Source organism: Trichosurus vulpecula, chromosome 9, assembly GCF_011100635.1.
Source record: "Trichosurus vulpecula isolate mTriVul1 chromosome 9, mTriVul1.pri, whole genome shotgun sequence".
NCBI lineage: Eukaryota > Metazoa > Chordata > Mammalia > Diprotodontia > Phalangeridae > Trichosurus > Trichosurus vulpecula.
This window is the reverse complement of record NC_050581.1, coordinates 77247669-77260229: the sequence shown is the minus strand read 5'-3', so window position 1 is coordinate 77260229 and position 12561 is coordinate 77247669. Positions and strand designations below refer to the sequence as shown.

General features: G+C 43.3%; 1 protein-coding gene and 1 long non-coding RNA gene across 2 annotated transcripts in view; one reads left to right on the top strand and one right to left on the bottom strand.

Moving 5' to 3' along the window:
• LOC118830906 (ATP-binding cassette sub-family A member 3-like) overlaps nucleotides 1-11287 on the top strand; it is a 117582-nt gene extending 106295 nt beyond the window's left edge. The window contains exons 27-31 of the mRNA XM_036737988.1: nucleotides 2973-3160; nucleotides 7552-7722; nucleotides 8299-8498; nucleotides 8997-9070; nucleotides 9984-11287. Of these exons, the coding sequence (XP_036593883.1) occupies nucleotides 2973-3160; nucleotides 7552-7722; nucleotides 8299-8498; nucleotides 8997-9070; nucleotides 9984-10112 (762 nt within the window). The 3' untranslated portion in view covers nucleotides 10113-11287. The remainder of the gene's footprint in view (nucleotides 1-2972; nucleotides 3161-7551; nucleotides 7723-8298; nucleotides 8499-8996; nucleotides 9071-9983) is intronic.
• LOC118830908 lies at nucleotides 249-9601 on the bottom strand. The gene is made up of 3 exons (XR_005009115.1): nucleotides 9364-9601; nucleotides 1773-1911; nucleotides 249-480 (listed from the first exon to the last, which is right to left on the bottom strand). It is a non-coding gene; the product is annotated as an uncharacterized LOC118830908 (long non-coding RNA).
• Nucleotides 11288-12561: the final 1274 nt, after the last annotated feature.

The following is a 12561-nucleotide window of genomic DNA, read 5'->3' as shown; positions in this document are numbered from 1 at the left end:
AGTATTTTTTCTACATACATGTAAAGATAGTTTTCAACATTCATTTTTATAAGATTTTCAGTTCTAAATTTTTCTCCCTCCCTCCCATCCCCCCTCCCCAAGGAGGCAAGTAATCTGATATAGATTATACATGTGCAATCATGTTAAACATATTTCACATTAGTCATGTTGCGAAAGAAGAAAACAGAACAAAAGGGAAAAGCCACAAAAAAGTATAAGAAGCTACTTTGTTATGAGATGATCCAGCTACCCCTCCACATATTATTTAGCTTCAGATATTTAATGGGCCTCCTTCCTCCCTTCTCTGTGTCTTATTCTTCCATCTTGCAGCTAGTTGTCACAGAGTAACGATTCCACATGCTTCTTCACATAATTTTTCTTCTTTGTTTCTTCCTTGAAGGCATTCTTTCAAGGAACACTTTGTTTTCCCTGACAGCATGGAGAGCTGACCTGCTTCTTTCAGCCTTTTGACCTTCTCTTCTAGGGCAGAGATCAAAAGAAGTGTTACTTGGTATTGGCAAAAAAAAAAAAAAGGATATTCTCTTAAATTTGCTGCAGATTTCTCCTTGCCCTCCATGCTTGCTTAAGAGAAAGATCCTCAGTTCTTTGTCTTCTTGCTAGTTAGGCAACAGGACTACCTTCATCACTAACTGCTTCAGCAAACTTTGCCATTCCTGTTTAATGTACAAGGCATAGGGAGCTCCTGACCCGGATTTAATCTACCTTTTTTGAAGATTGGATGTTTCAATTGGCAACAAGCGAATTCTCACTTCATCCACAGAAACACTTACTGGGGAGAAAACTAGTTTTCTCTTTCTCTTTGAATTCTAAATATCTTCTTATACTTGTCTGGCTTCCTCACTCACCAATAATCACATAAGGTCTATGTGAATAGCAAGCCTGTAAAGATGCAGTTTGAACTGAAGATTTTCATGTTGGGTTGACATTTTGGGGGAAAATATGAGGCCCCCAGCCTTATTGGTTTTGTTGTCTATCTCCAGACATTGATTAGCCAGTGAAGGGTCCCAGGCCAAGCCCCACTTGGTCATTGTTTGGACCCTGATTGGCTCAGAGTGAATGTAAATAGCAATTGTTTCTGTTTTGGCCAGAAACCCTGAGGTTCATCCCCTCTGTGTGGGACAGAGACCACTACTCAAAAAATTAAGATAAAGACTCAAATACCTCGAAAGCAGAAAGGGGTTTATTGCTTTCTCCTGAGAAAGGGTACAGCCCCTCATCGCACTAATGGTGCTGGCCAGGGAGTTGGGAGCCGCACCCTCGGCCTTTTATGCCTTTCATCCCTAACATGATACCCCCGCCCTAACCCCCTGTCTCTTCATCCCATTGGCTAGGCTTCAGGATGCACAATCTGTTCACGGAGATCTACCCAGCAACACAGATTTTGCTGTTTGCTTGCCATATAAGGAAATAGGGTACACAGGGTGGTTAAAAACCACAGAATTCTGCCAGGAGACAAGGGGTGAGGGAGTCTTTTGATGTTTTGTTTCTACTATGTGCTCAAAAACAGGGTCCAGGTGTGTGAGGGAAGGTCAGGTACAATACAGGTTGTACTGAAAAACATGTTTTCGCAAGGTTAGCTAGCTAAATGTGTTGTTTTTGGAAGCAAGAGTATATTTTAATAGTTACAGGGCGCACAAGAAATTATTAACCCTTTGAGGAGGCTTCACTTTTTGAGAGATCATCTCTCACACCTCCCAGATTGATTTTTTTTTAACTAGGTAAAAGAGGCCATTCTCTGCCTCATTTCCTACCTAGCCTTAATCACCGAAAGGGCACTGCCTCAGTCAAACTGAATCCTGTTAAAAATCCAAAAAGTCCAAGGCCTCCCACTTCATCCAGGGCCATCTCCAGTCATTCTGATTTGTATCTTCCCCCTGGACCCAGATGGCTCTGGAAGAGAAAGTGAGACTGGTGACTTTGCACAGCCCTCCCTCACTTAAACCCAACTCACTTGCATGTCACAGCATCACCTTCCTAATGTCATAGTCCTCTTTGAGAACAAAGGATGAACAACAATGGTATATGTGAGTAGGAGGGTAGGTTGCTGTACTTGCTTGCACATTTCTAGACTATTCAAGTCATTTAACCCAACAACAAATGCTTTAGCGTCTGGCCAGATTTGATTTTACCTAGGTCCCAAAGTTTTTAACAGAAATGTCTTTGAGAGAGAAAAGGGGGAAATTCTGCTTGTCTGCTGCACTTAAAATATAGGTACTATTGAAACGAAAAACTAAATTATAAAACTAAAACTTGTCCATCTCACAAACTGACTGGTTGCTAAATGCCATTACTAACATGACCAGTCCATGTTCCTGGACAGTCTTCTCTGCTTATGGACGCCTGCCTGGTTCCCAGAGCCCTTTGACAGGTCCCAGTGCCATTACACCCCAAGGCTGTATTTCCTACCTTTCTCATCTGTATCTGTTTTATTGTAAATCCATATTTTCGGATGTAGAGCAGCTACCCGAAGAGCCCAGTGATGTGGATAGCATCATTGGGCCAGGCAAGATGCCACTGTGTGACTTTCCAATTGTAAATTTCTCCCTGTTCTGTGCTGGACGCACTCAACTAGAATTTAGCAGAGACGCAGGTTGATGTTTAATATATCATTCTGGCCCTATGCTTCAGAGAAAGCCCAGGGACAGTCCTGAAAGGGAGGTATTGAAGAGTGCTGAGCCAATCCAGTTGGCTCCAGCTATAGGGAATCCAGTGAATTCTTATTTTATTTTAATTTTATTTCATTTTAATTGCTATCCATTAGATAACAGTGGAAGGCCCTAGAAAGGGAAGTATTTGGAACAAATACCTCTCCTGGGGTAGAGTCATGGATAGAAGGGCTTCTGGGACCTTTTTCTTGACAGATTCTATAGCACATGCATATGATAGGGTTTTCTCATTTGATCACATCTTTCTACCTGCCCCCATCTTCTGGGGATTCATTATTGTTTTAGGTACGGCAGCGAATAGGCTACTGTCCTCAATTTGATGCCTTGTTGGAACACATGACTGGACGAGAGACTCTGATCATGTATGCCCGGCTACGGGGCATCCCTGAGTGCCATATTAGCAACTGTGTGAAGAATGTGCTACAGGGGCTGCTCCTGGAACCCCACGCAGACAAACTTGTCAAGACCTACAGGTAGGCCTCTCCATTCACTTCCCTACACAGAATGCTATATGTAAAATGACTTCCCCTCTACTGCATTGGGGTGGCTGGCTCCCTCCTCGGTAGAGGGAATGGATGTTTCCACGTTAGCCAGGCCACTGTCAGGGAGGCAGCCTCATAGATAAGAGTGATGACTACTGACAGCTGCAGGGCCACCAGGGAACCTGTTCCTATGACCTGACTTGTCACCATTCCATACTATCAGGCTTACCTACCATACAGTGTGACCAGCCCTCGTCTCAGAGTCTCCCTCACACCTTCCTTTGTTATAGAGGATATCGGGAAGAATGTGTGCAAGAATAACATAGGATCTTCTAGAAGATGGGGTGTGTGTGCGTGAGCACACGTGTGTGTGTTCTGTGTGTCTGTGCGTGTGAAGGTTGTGAGCCGAAATGATGGAGAGAAAGCCTTCATCATGATTTCATAAACCTATTAAAGCTGAGGTGTCACGTATGGGGCCTGCATTGAGGCTGCAACATTCTGGAGTGAGGCCTAACCAGATTAAAAGTGTAATTGGGAAATATTTAACTAAGCCAATTAAATACAATAGGACATAAACAACATGTATGTGTGGTTTCCTAAGTCAATGTGTAGCCTACAGGGATCTTTATGTAGACACCACTGCATTAAAGTATCAGATTTTTTCTTTTGCTTTTCCCTCAGAAAATCCTCAGAGTCTGATTCCTTTGATCTGTTATCTAAGTCTGTTCTTTTTCGTCCTTCAGCTGTGTTAAATCTGTTTTGTGGTGGGTTTGAAGCTCTTGTTTTATCTTTGTTCTTAGTGCTTTTCTGCTTCTTTTCCAGTGACATTCAGTCATCTCTGTTTACCAGTTTCTCTGTTGCTCATTATCACCTCCTAAATTCTTTTGGGACACTTTAACATATTTACTTTAAATATAAGAATTATCCATTTTATCATATTTTTTCAACATTTTAATGGACTTGTGATTTTGTTAGTACATATACGGAAAATTCTGACACAAGCCATAACCCACAGCTTCAAAGACAGTCTGAGTTGCTGTGGCCAGCAGTCCATTGTTCTGGGTTGAACCTGGTGATGGGCTTCTTTTAACTCAGGCTGATCCTCAGATGATAGACATAACCAGACCACACTTGAAGCCTATCCAACTTGCTATGATGAGGCCCAGTTTATATTTAGGAAGACCTGAGTTCAAATCTTGTTTCATACTTTCTCACCGTGTTACCCTCACAAGTACCCCTTCTGAGTCAGTGTCCTCCTCTGTCACATAGGAATAATAGTAGCACCTGCCTTAAGAAGTTGTTATGAAGATTAAGTGAGATGTAGATAAAGCACTTGAAATCTTAATGTGCTGTTTTAAAATGAGCTGTAGCCTTTGAGAAAACATACCCCTGTGATATACCATAGTAGGACTTAGATGGAGACTTATATATTTCTTGGAAATATTCCATTTTGTCTATGTGATATATATTTTTCTAGGCTCCTATTCTATTTGGTTTATTTTTAATGCATTTTTAAAACATTTATTTTATCATATTTTATTATAATATAATTTTATTTTATGCATTTAAAAGTGTATTAAAAGGATGGAGTTTTTATTATTTTATTTTTTCATTCAACAAAAATCCACCTTGTCTATCTCCCATTTGAACCGCACCTTCCCCCAATTGAGAACAAAAGAAACACAAAAGCATATAGCAAAACAAAACAAATTTCCACATTGGCCATGTCCAAAAATACATATATGTCTCATTCTGCATTCTGAGTCCTTCACCTCTTATTCAGGACATGGGGTAGCATATTTTATCATTAGTCCTCTGGAATCCTGGTTGGTTATTACGCTTATCAGAATTTCTGATTCTTTTGGAGTTGCTTGTCTTTACCCTGTCGTTGTTATTATATACATTGTTCTTCTGGTTCTGTTCACTTTAGTCCACATCAGTTCATACAGGTCTTCCCAGGTTTCTCTGAAAACATCTCCTTCATCATTTCTTACAGCACAGTAGTATTCGATCACATTTATATACCATAACTTGTTCAGCCATTTGCCAATTGATGGGTATACCCTCAGATTTCCATTCTCTGCCACCTCAAAAAGAGGTATAAATGTGTTGGTATATATTCTAGGGCTAGGTTTGTTCAGGATTAATCTCTCCCTTAAACTACCGTCCTTTTAATTCCCTCTTTTCCATTTTCCCCTTCCCATCTCATTTCCCCATTAAGTGAAATGTATTTCTGTACTCAGCTCTGTGTGTGTGTGTGTGTGTGTGTGTGTGTGTGTATTCTTCCCTCTTTTTACCAGTTCAGATGAGAGTGAGGTTCAGGTGTCAGCCATTCCTTCCACCCTCTCCACTTTGTTTTTATGGATTTCTACTTACGTACCCTCATCATGTAAAATAATGTTCCTAACCTTCCTTTCTCTTCCCTCACTGGCCCAACATAGTCCTCCTACCCTCTTTCCATTCTTCTTGGAATGCCATGTCTTCACTCTCAGCACCTAAGAGAGTCATTCCTAGGCCCTCCATAACCCCTGATGCTGACAGAGGTCAGAGAGGACACACTCATATACTTTATCCTCAGCCAGAAACAAAAGGTTGAGTAGAGGAGCTCTGGATTGAGAGTAAGAATCCTTGCATTTAAATTCTTGCCCAGCCACTGTTAACTGTCTGTACCAAGTCAAGTCAGACAGCATTTATGAAGTGCCTGCTATGTGCTGGGCCCTGTGCTAAGCGCTGGAGCAGAAGTCCTCGCCCTCAGTGAGCTCACAGGACAGAGAGCATGCAAACAGCCATAGGCAGACAAGCTACAGATGAGAAACAAGATAGCCGAGGGAAGGCACCAAGATGAAGCAGGAGGACTGGGAAAGGCTTCTTGGGGAAGGAGAGACTTGAGCAGAGCCAGGGAAGCCCTTGGCTATGTCCTTCTACTTCTCAGGCGAAATTCCCTTGTCTCTATAATGAAGGAGGTGAATTAAGGATCTGTGAGGACCCTTTAATTCTCTCCAGAGCAGAGGTGGTGTTTTCCATTCAGGTTGAAAGCTGGCAAAAGTCACTAGACAAGATTTCTTTTTTTACACTGAAATCCTTTTTTAATTTTATTTTTTAAGGAATACTTCATTGTACAAGATAATTGAGAGTACAGAGAGACATTTCTTGAGTCCCTTTCACCTCTTTTAAACTGAGATACCAACCTGCACTTTGAACTTAGACACACATTCTATATCTGCAAGTCATAGCAGACTTTGCTTTTCCTTGTTGATCAAGATACTGAGTTTTTGTCTTTCAAACAGTTTGTGACCTTTCTGGAATGCCAGTACTACCTTTACAATCCTTTATAACCTCTTGACTACTTGATAAGAGGCAGTAACATGTATAGTGGAGAGAGGACCAATTGACCTACCTACCTTAGGGTCAGAAAATCCTGGGTTCAAGTTCTGCTTTAGACGCAACTGGCAGTGTGACCATGGCAAGTCACATAAGCTCTTAGAGTTTCCAGACAACTCTTAGTCTCTTTAGACAATTAGGTTCAGAGCTGCTGCTGATCTACAATCAGAGGGAGTTTACACATGGAGAGTTCACCACACTTATAAAATTACAGGTCCAAATCCCTCCAAAAAAACAACAATCTGGCAGCCACACCCAGCTTCCTTTCCCTTCTCTCATTAATCTTTTGTATTACTTTGTGTTACTTTTCCTTACTTACAAACTACCTCCTCCTCCTCTATCCCATTCCTCCTTCAGATTAAGCTCTTTACATTCAACTTTTCTTGTTCAACTTTCTTCAGATTCTCCAAAATTTCTCTTCCCCAAATTCAGTTGCTGACCTCTTCAAATCACTTTTATGGTTTCCTTTTCTTTACTCAGCTTGAGTATTTCTCCTTCTCCAGCCCCTTCAATTCAAGTCAGCCTACTATGTGCCAGGCATTGTGCGAAGTGCTAAAGATACAAAGAAAGGCAAAAACCAAACCAGCAGTCCTTGCCCTCAGGGAGCCCACAATCTAATGTTCAAACAACTATGTGCAAATAAAATGTATACAGGCTAAAATAGAAATGATCTAGGAGAGATGGCACTAAGATTTTGGATTGGGAAAGGTCTCTTGTAGAAGGTGGAATTTTAGGTGAGACTTGAAGGAAGCCAGGGAAGCCAGGAGGTGGAGATGAGGAAGGAGAGCATTCCAGATATGGGAAACATCCAGTGAAAAGGCCTGGAGTTGGGGTCAGGAGGTAGAGCATCATATGAGAGGACTAGCAAGGAGGCCAGTGTCACTGGATTAGAGTATATGTGCAGGGGTGGAGTAAGGTGTAAGAAGACTTGAAAAACGTGGAATCTGGAAGTTTGTGTTGTTTTATGGTTACCCTGTTCTTTCTCTTGTCTTGTGACATAGTGGTGGCAACAAGCGTAAGCTGAGTACTGGTATTGCCTTGATTGGAGAGCCTTCAGTTGTCTTCCTGGATGAGCCCTCCACTGGCATGGACCCTGTAGCTCGGCGCCTGCTCTGGGATACAGTGACACGGGCCCGTGAATCTGGCAAGGCCATTGTCATCACCTCCCACAGGTATGGAACTCTCACTTTGACACAGGTAGAGGAAGAACAGTGGGAAGTGGTAGAGGTGGTAGAAAGAGTATCTGATTGAGGCAGGAGATGGATTCAGATCTCAAGCGCAGATCCCAAGATAGTAAATCATTCCCCTGGTCCTTGGTTTATCTTGTTTAAAAATGAGGAGTTTGAACTATTCTGTAACTGCAATAGGGACAAAGATGAGGAGTGGGGATAGGACTGAGAACACAGATTAGTTCAGATCTCATGCGTGTTCATGGACCCCTTCCTGGTAGGGAATGAGGAAGGGTTCTAAGAAACTGATCCCACTGGCAGGGGACTAGTCAGGCTCTTCTGAAAAGGACCATAGGAATGTGTGCTATGGGACGGAATAACAGAGACATTTCCACCAGATTTGGGCAACTGCTCCTTCCATTTTAGGCCCATTGCTCTATGTTGATATCACCATTCACCAGTCTTAACTCAGCACCTGCATTACCAAGCCTGCCCTCTGTAGAGATGGGAACCCAAACCTTCACTCTCTGAGAGAAGAATTCTCTAGTTCTTTCTCCCTCTGTTCCCTTGACTTTCCAGCATGGAAGAATGTGACGCCTTGTGCACCCGATTGACCATGATGGTGAATGGGCAGTTCAAGTGCCTGGGCAGCCCACAACATCTCAAGAGCAAGTTTGGGAGTGGCTACACTCTCTTAGCCAAGGTTAAAAGTGACAGGCAAGAGGGCAAAATGGAGGCCCTGGAGTTGTTCAAGATGTTTATCAACCAGACTTTCCCAGGTAACCATAACTGAAAGCTTACTTGTAGAGCCCCTGGCCAGACATGGGAGTCCTCAGAAAGCAAGGGGGTTGGCACTGAGATTCTCACCAGCCTTGTTCAGCTCCTGTGGCATTTTCCCTGTCCCTGAGAATATGCCCGGTGACTTCTTCAGGTATCTGCAGACTGATTCTTGGTAGTTGGGCTTATTTTGCACACTGCCCAGCACATGCTTTCATCTCCCTAGGGAACTAAAACTCACTGCTATCGGCAGAAGCTGAACAGCCTTGAGAACAAAAATGCATGTGTTGCAGAATTAAACTGCTTAGGGGCTTCCAAAGCCAAAGAGAAAAAAGGGGTGTTCAGATCCTCTGCTTTTTTAATTAACTGCCTTCTACTCCCTCTGGTCACATGGGTAATTGAATTGACTGGAGTTGTTAACACTGTGTTGAAAACTAATCCTGATGAGAAAGCCCCGCCCACTGTGTCCCTCACAGGAACTGTCTTTTTCACCCTGGCAGGGAGCATTCTGAAGGATGAACACCAAGGAATGGTCCATTACCACCTGCCCAGTAAGAACCTCAGCTGGGCAAAGGTGAGTCTGGGGAACACCTTCCCAGTGTCAAGCTATAGTAATGCTACCTCCATCAAGGGGCACACGGAAATTAAGCAGTCATGGTGGCAGATGACCTGGCCTTTGGGCATCTGAAAATGCGGTCAATCTTTCTGCTTTCCTGAGTACTTAGTTTGCCCAGCCCCCTTTGAAACTTAACTTTGTCAATGCAGACCAAGATTCTCAGCTTCAGTTCTCTTAGGTGATCTAAGTTCCTTGTAAATTAAGAGCAGAGCTATGTGCTTATCACACTTGCCCTGAAAGCATTTATTTACCTGGGAATCCATTAAAGAGTAGCTCAGCTCCCTGCAAGTTCACTGGATCCAGGCAGACTTCAGAAGGGCAATGGTGGAGACCACAAATAAGGAGCTCATATCACTTTATTCTCGATGGTGGCAGGTCAAGACGAGGTGGGGAGGGAGCATCCCCAGCATTCCACATTCACTAACCAGTGCTCGTTTGATTTATAGAGAAGCAGACAAAGAAGGCAGCATGCCAACAATAAGCTCATTAGTTTACATTAACTGTGGTTATATAATGATGTGTTAGCACTGAGCAAGCGCAGCGCTGGTGTTTATGGGCTAAGCTTATCAGCACAGCGCAAGCGCAGAGTGAGTGTTTATGGCCAGGATCCTGGCCTGGCTGCCTGTATCAAATTGGATCTGTGCCACCTTACACAAAGAATCTGAAAGACTACCTTAGAGGGAAACTCCTTTCTTGTCCAAAGTCCTAGGAGTTTCATAACTTTGGGGCATCCTGTCCTTCCAAGGCCATTATTTTCACATCGTGGTCCTGGTGATGGAGTAAAGTGGCCTTCCCCAGTCAAGCCTCACTTTGGCCCCTGGCATAAACATTTGGCGGAGGCTGTAGTAGTGGACTCTGTGCTTTCCCACAGGTGTTTGGCATCTTAGAGAAAGCCAAAGAAAAGTACAGACTAGACGACTATTCCGTCAGTCAAGTCTCACTGGAACAAGTCTTCATGAGCTTTGCCCACTTACAGTCTTCAGCAGAAGACCAACGATGAACGGAGGCATCCACCGTGAAGTTGGCTTTCGGGGGTACTTGTTACAGGGTTGTCACACAAATAAGTGACGCCCTCTCATCACTTTTTATCCTGCACCCTTATTTTTAGTTGGTTCTTTTTATATTATGGATATAACTACGTATCCATAATAACAGACTTTTAATACTGTTCTCAAACTAGAGATGATGAGCATGCTCTAGAGAGAAGAATAGGACCTTGCTCATGGTCAATTTACTTCTGAACGTAGTCATTTAAGGCAACCCAGAGCCCTAAATACTAAGCCAAAATCCACAGCAGAGAAGCCCTCTAAGCAATGTGTCAAGAGGTAAGGAATTCAGGGAAGGGAAGAACAATGCAAATCCTCACACTAGCCATTTGGCAGAGCGCAGGAGTCAGTGGCCACCAGCCTAAAGAGATTGATATACCATTGGAGTCCAGGAGTAAGGTGTGAAAGCAGGGAATTCTACTTAATGTTCTCCGAAACGACCTGAAACTGTGACCCTCACTGATTCCAGTTAAGCAAAATACAAACTTGGGCAGAGACTTATATCAGTTTTTCCAGGATGGTGACCTCTGACTCTTGCGCAGTGTCCTAGGTGAATTAGTTTACCATCCACTTCTTTCGTTGGGGACCCATTTGTGGCAGGAGATGGTGCTCACCCTCCATAGTTTCTTCATCACCAATCCCTGCATGCCCCCACAATGTGTTCATGTGCACGTGTGTGATGCTATCCCTGTGTCACATTAGTCATGGTGGACAAAATATTTCAGTCTTTATAAACACAGCATACTGATTGGAGGTGAGGGGAGTGGTCAGAATCTTAGGCTACAACACCCCAGTCAGATCACGTCTGCAGGTCAGTGTTCAGTTCTGGGTGGTACCGCTTCTGTGGGATGATAACTAACTAGAGTTTGTTGAGAGGAGGGGGATTTGGAAATAAGTGGATGAACGTAGCTGAGGAGGCATCCATTTGCCATAGGCATGTTTTGAAAATTGTATCTGCACAGTCCCCCAATGAAAGATCATTCTTGATAAACCCTGTTTACTTTGTTATTTTCCTACAAAGGTGCTACTGCCTACCAGAGGCTTTGAGCCTTCAATGTAACTCATGCGCCTTGACTTATTAAAAAATACCCACAGGCCACAGAGAACATTAAAAATATGTTTAAGAAAATGTATGGTGTCATCACTTCTTTTCTGTGCCCTAGTTGTCTTGTCCTAGGACAGTGCTTCTGCAGCTTCTCATACGTCTGGTCAGTTTTACAAATGAGGAATAGTTGAAAAATGGGAAATGTTGAACCTCAAGATTTTAAGGGCTACCATGGCCACTATAACACGGGAGCTTTTGGGCTCCAGCCTCTAGCAGGTTCATTCTTGATCCAGGCAGCCAGAAGGATAACAGTGGAGACATGATAAGGGGTTAATTTACTTTATTCTCACAGGGGTCGCCGATAATGGGAGCACCAGCTCATAAAGCTTCTCCTTAAGTCTCGATGGGGGCCAGTCAAGACAAGCACACACATTCCACAAATCCCCATTCACTGACCAGTGCTTACTTGATTTATAGAGGAGCACACAAAGAAGGCATCTTGCCAAGTCAGCTCATAAGTTTACATCAACTTTGGCAATATCATGGTGACTTAGCATAGAACATGTGCAGTGGGCTGTTTACAACTTAAACTCAAATGTTTATATTACGCATTGTTACATAATGTTGCACAAGCACGGTGAGATTGTTTATGGCCATGGGTCCTGGGAACTAGTAGACTGTTTATGGACATGGGTCCTGGGAACTAGTATCTTAAAAAGAAAACAAATCCACCTTACATACAATCACGTGTCCCTCTAGGAGAGGTTACACTTACTTTTTCACTCAAGGCAGACCAAGTCTAATGGGTGGAAGTCACAAGGCCAAATTCAGCTTAATGTAAGGCAGAACCTATTCCACATGAACTTCCTCACAGCTATTTAAAGGCTGGATGACCATCAGCGGGTTGTAATAAGGACTCTGGCCCTGGGTAATAGCTAGGACTTTTAAAGTTCCTTCCAACTCCGATTATAAGGTGAAATCCGTTTCATCTTTGCAAGTCAGCAGATTCCCTCTTGAGCCTAACTGAACACTGTAGTTTGGCCCCAGCCAAACGGTTTCCCCCATGCCCACCCCTCCTCCAGTAGAGGTGGCAACAGGCTTCCACATGGATGTTCCATGGCTATTGCTGCCATATTGTTCAGCCAACTTAAACTCTTGGAAATTTTCTCTTTTCTGGCCTCCACATCCCACCTAATACCACCTGCACCCCTCCCATTGTTAGCCATGATAATGGTTGGGAGGAACATAGGGTCCATTTTGTTGTAGAGCTGGGCAATTGTGAGACCAGGAAGCTCATCCCACCCCGAGTCCTTTCTGTGACAGTACTCGAGGGGAATGGCTTTCCCCTTTAGCATATT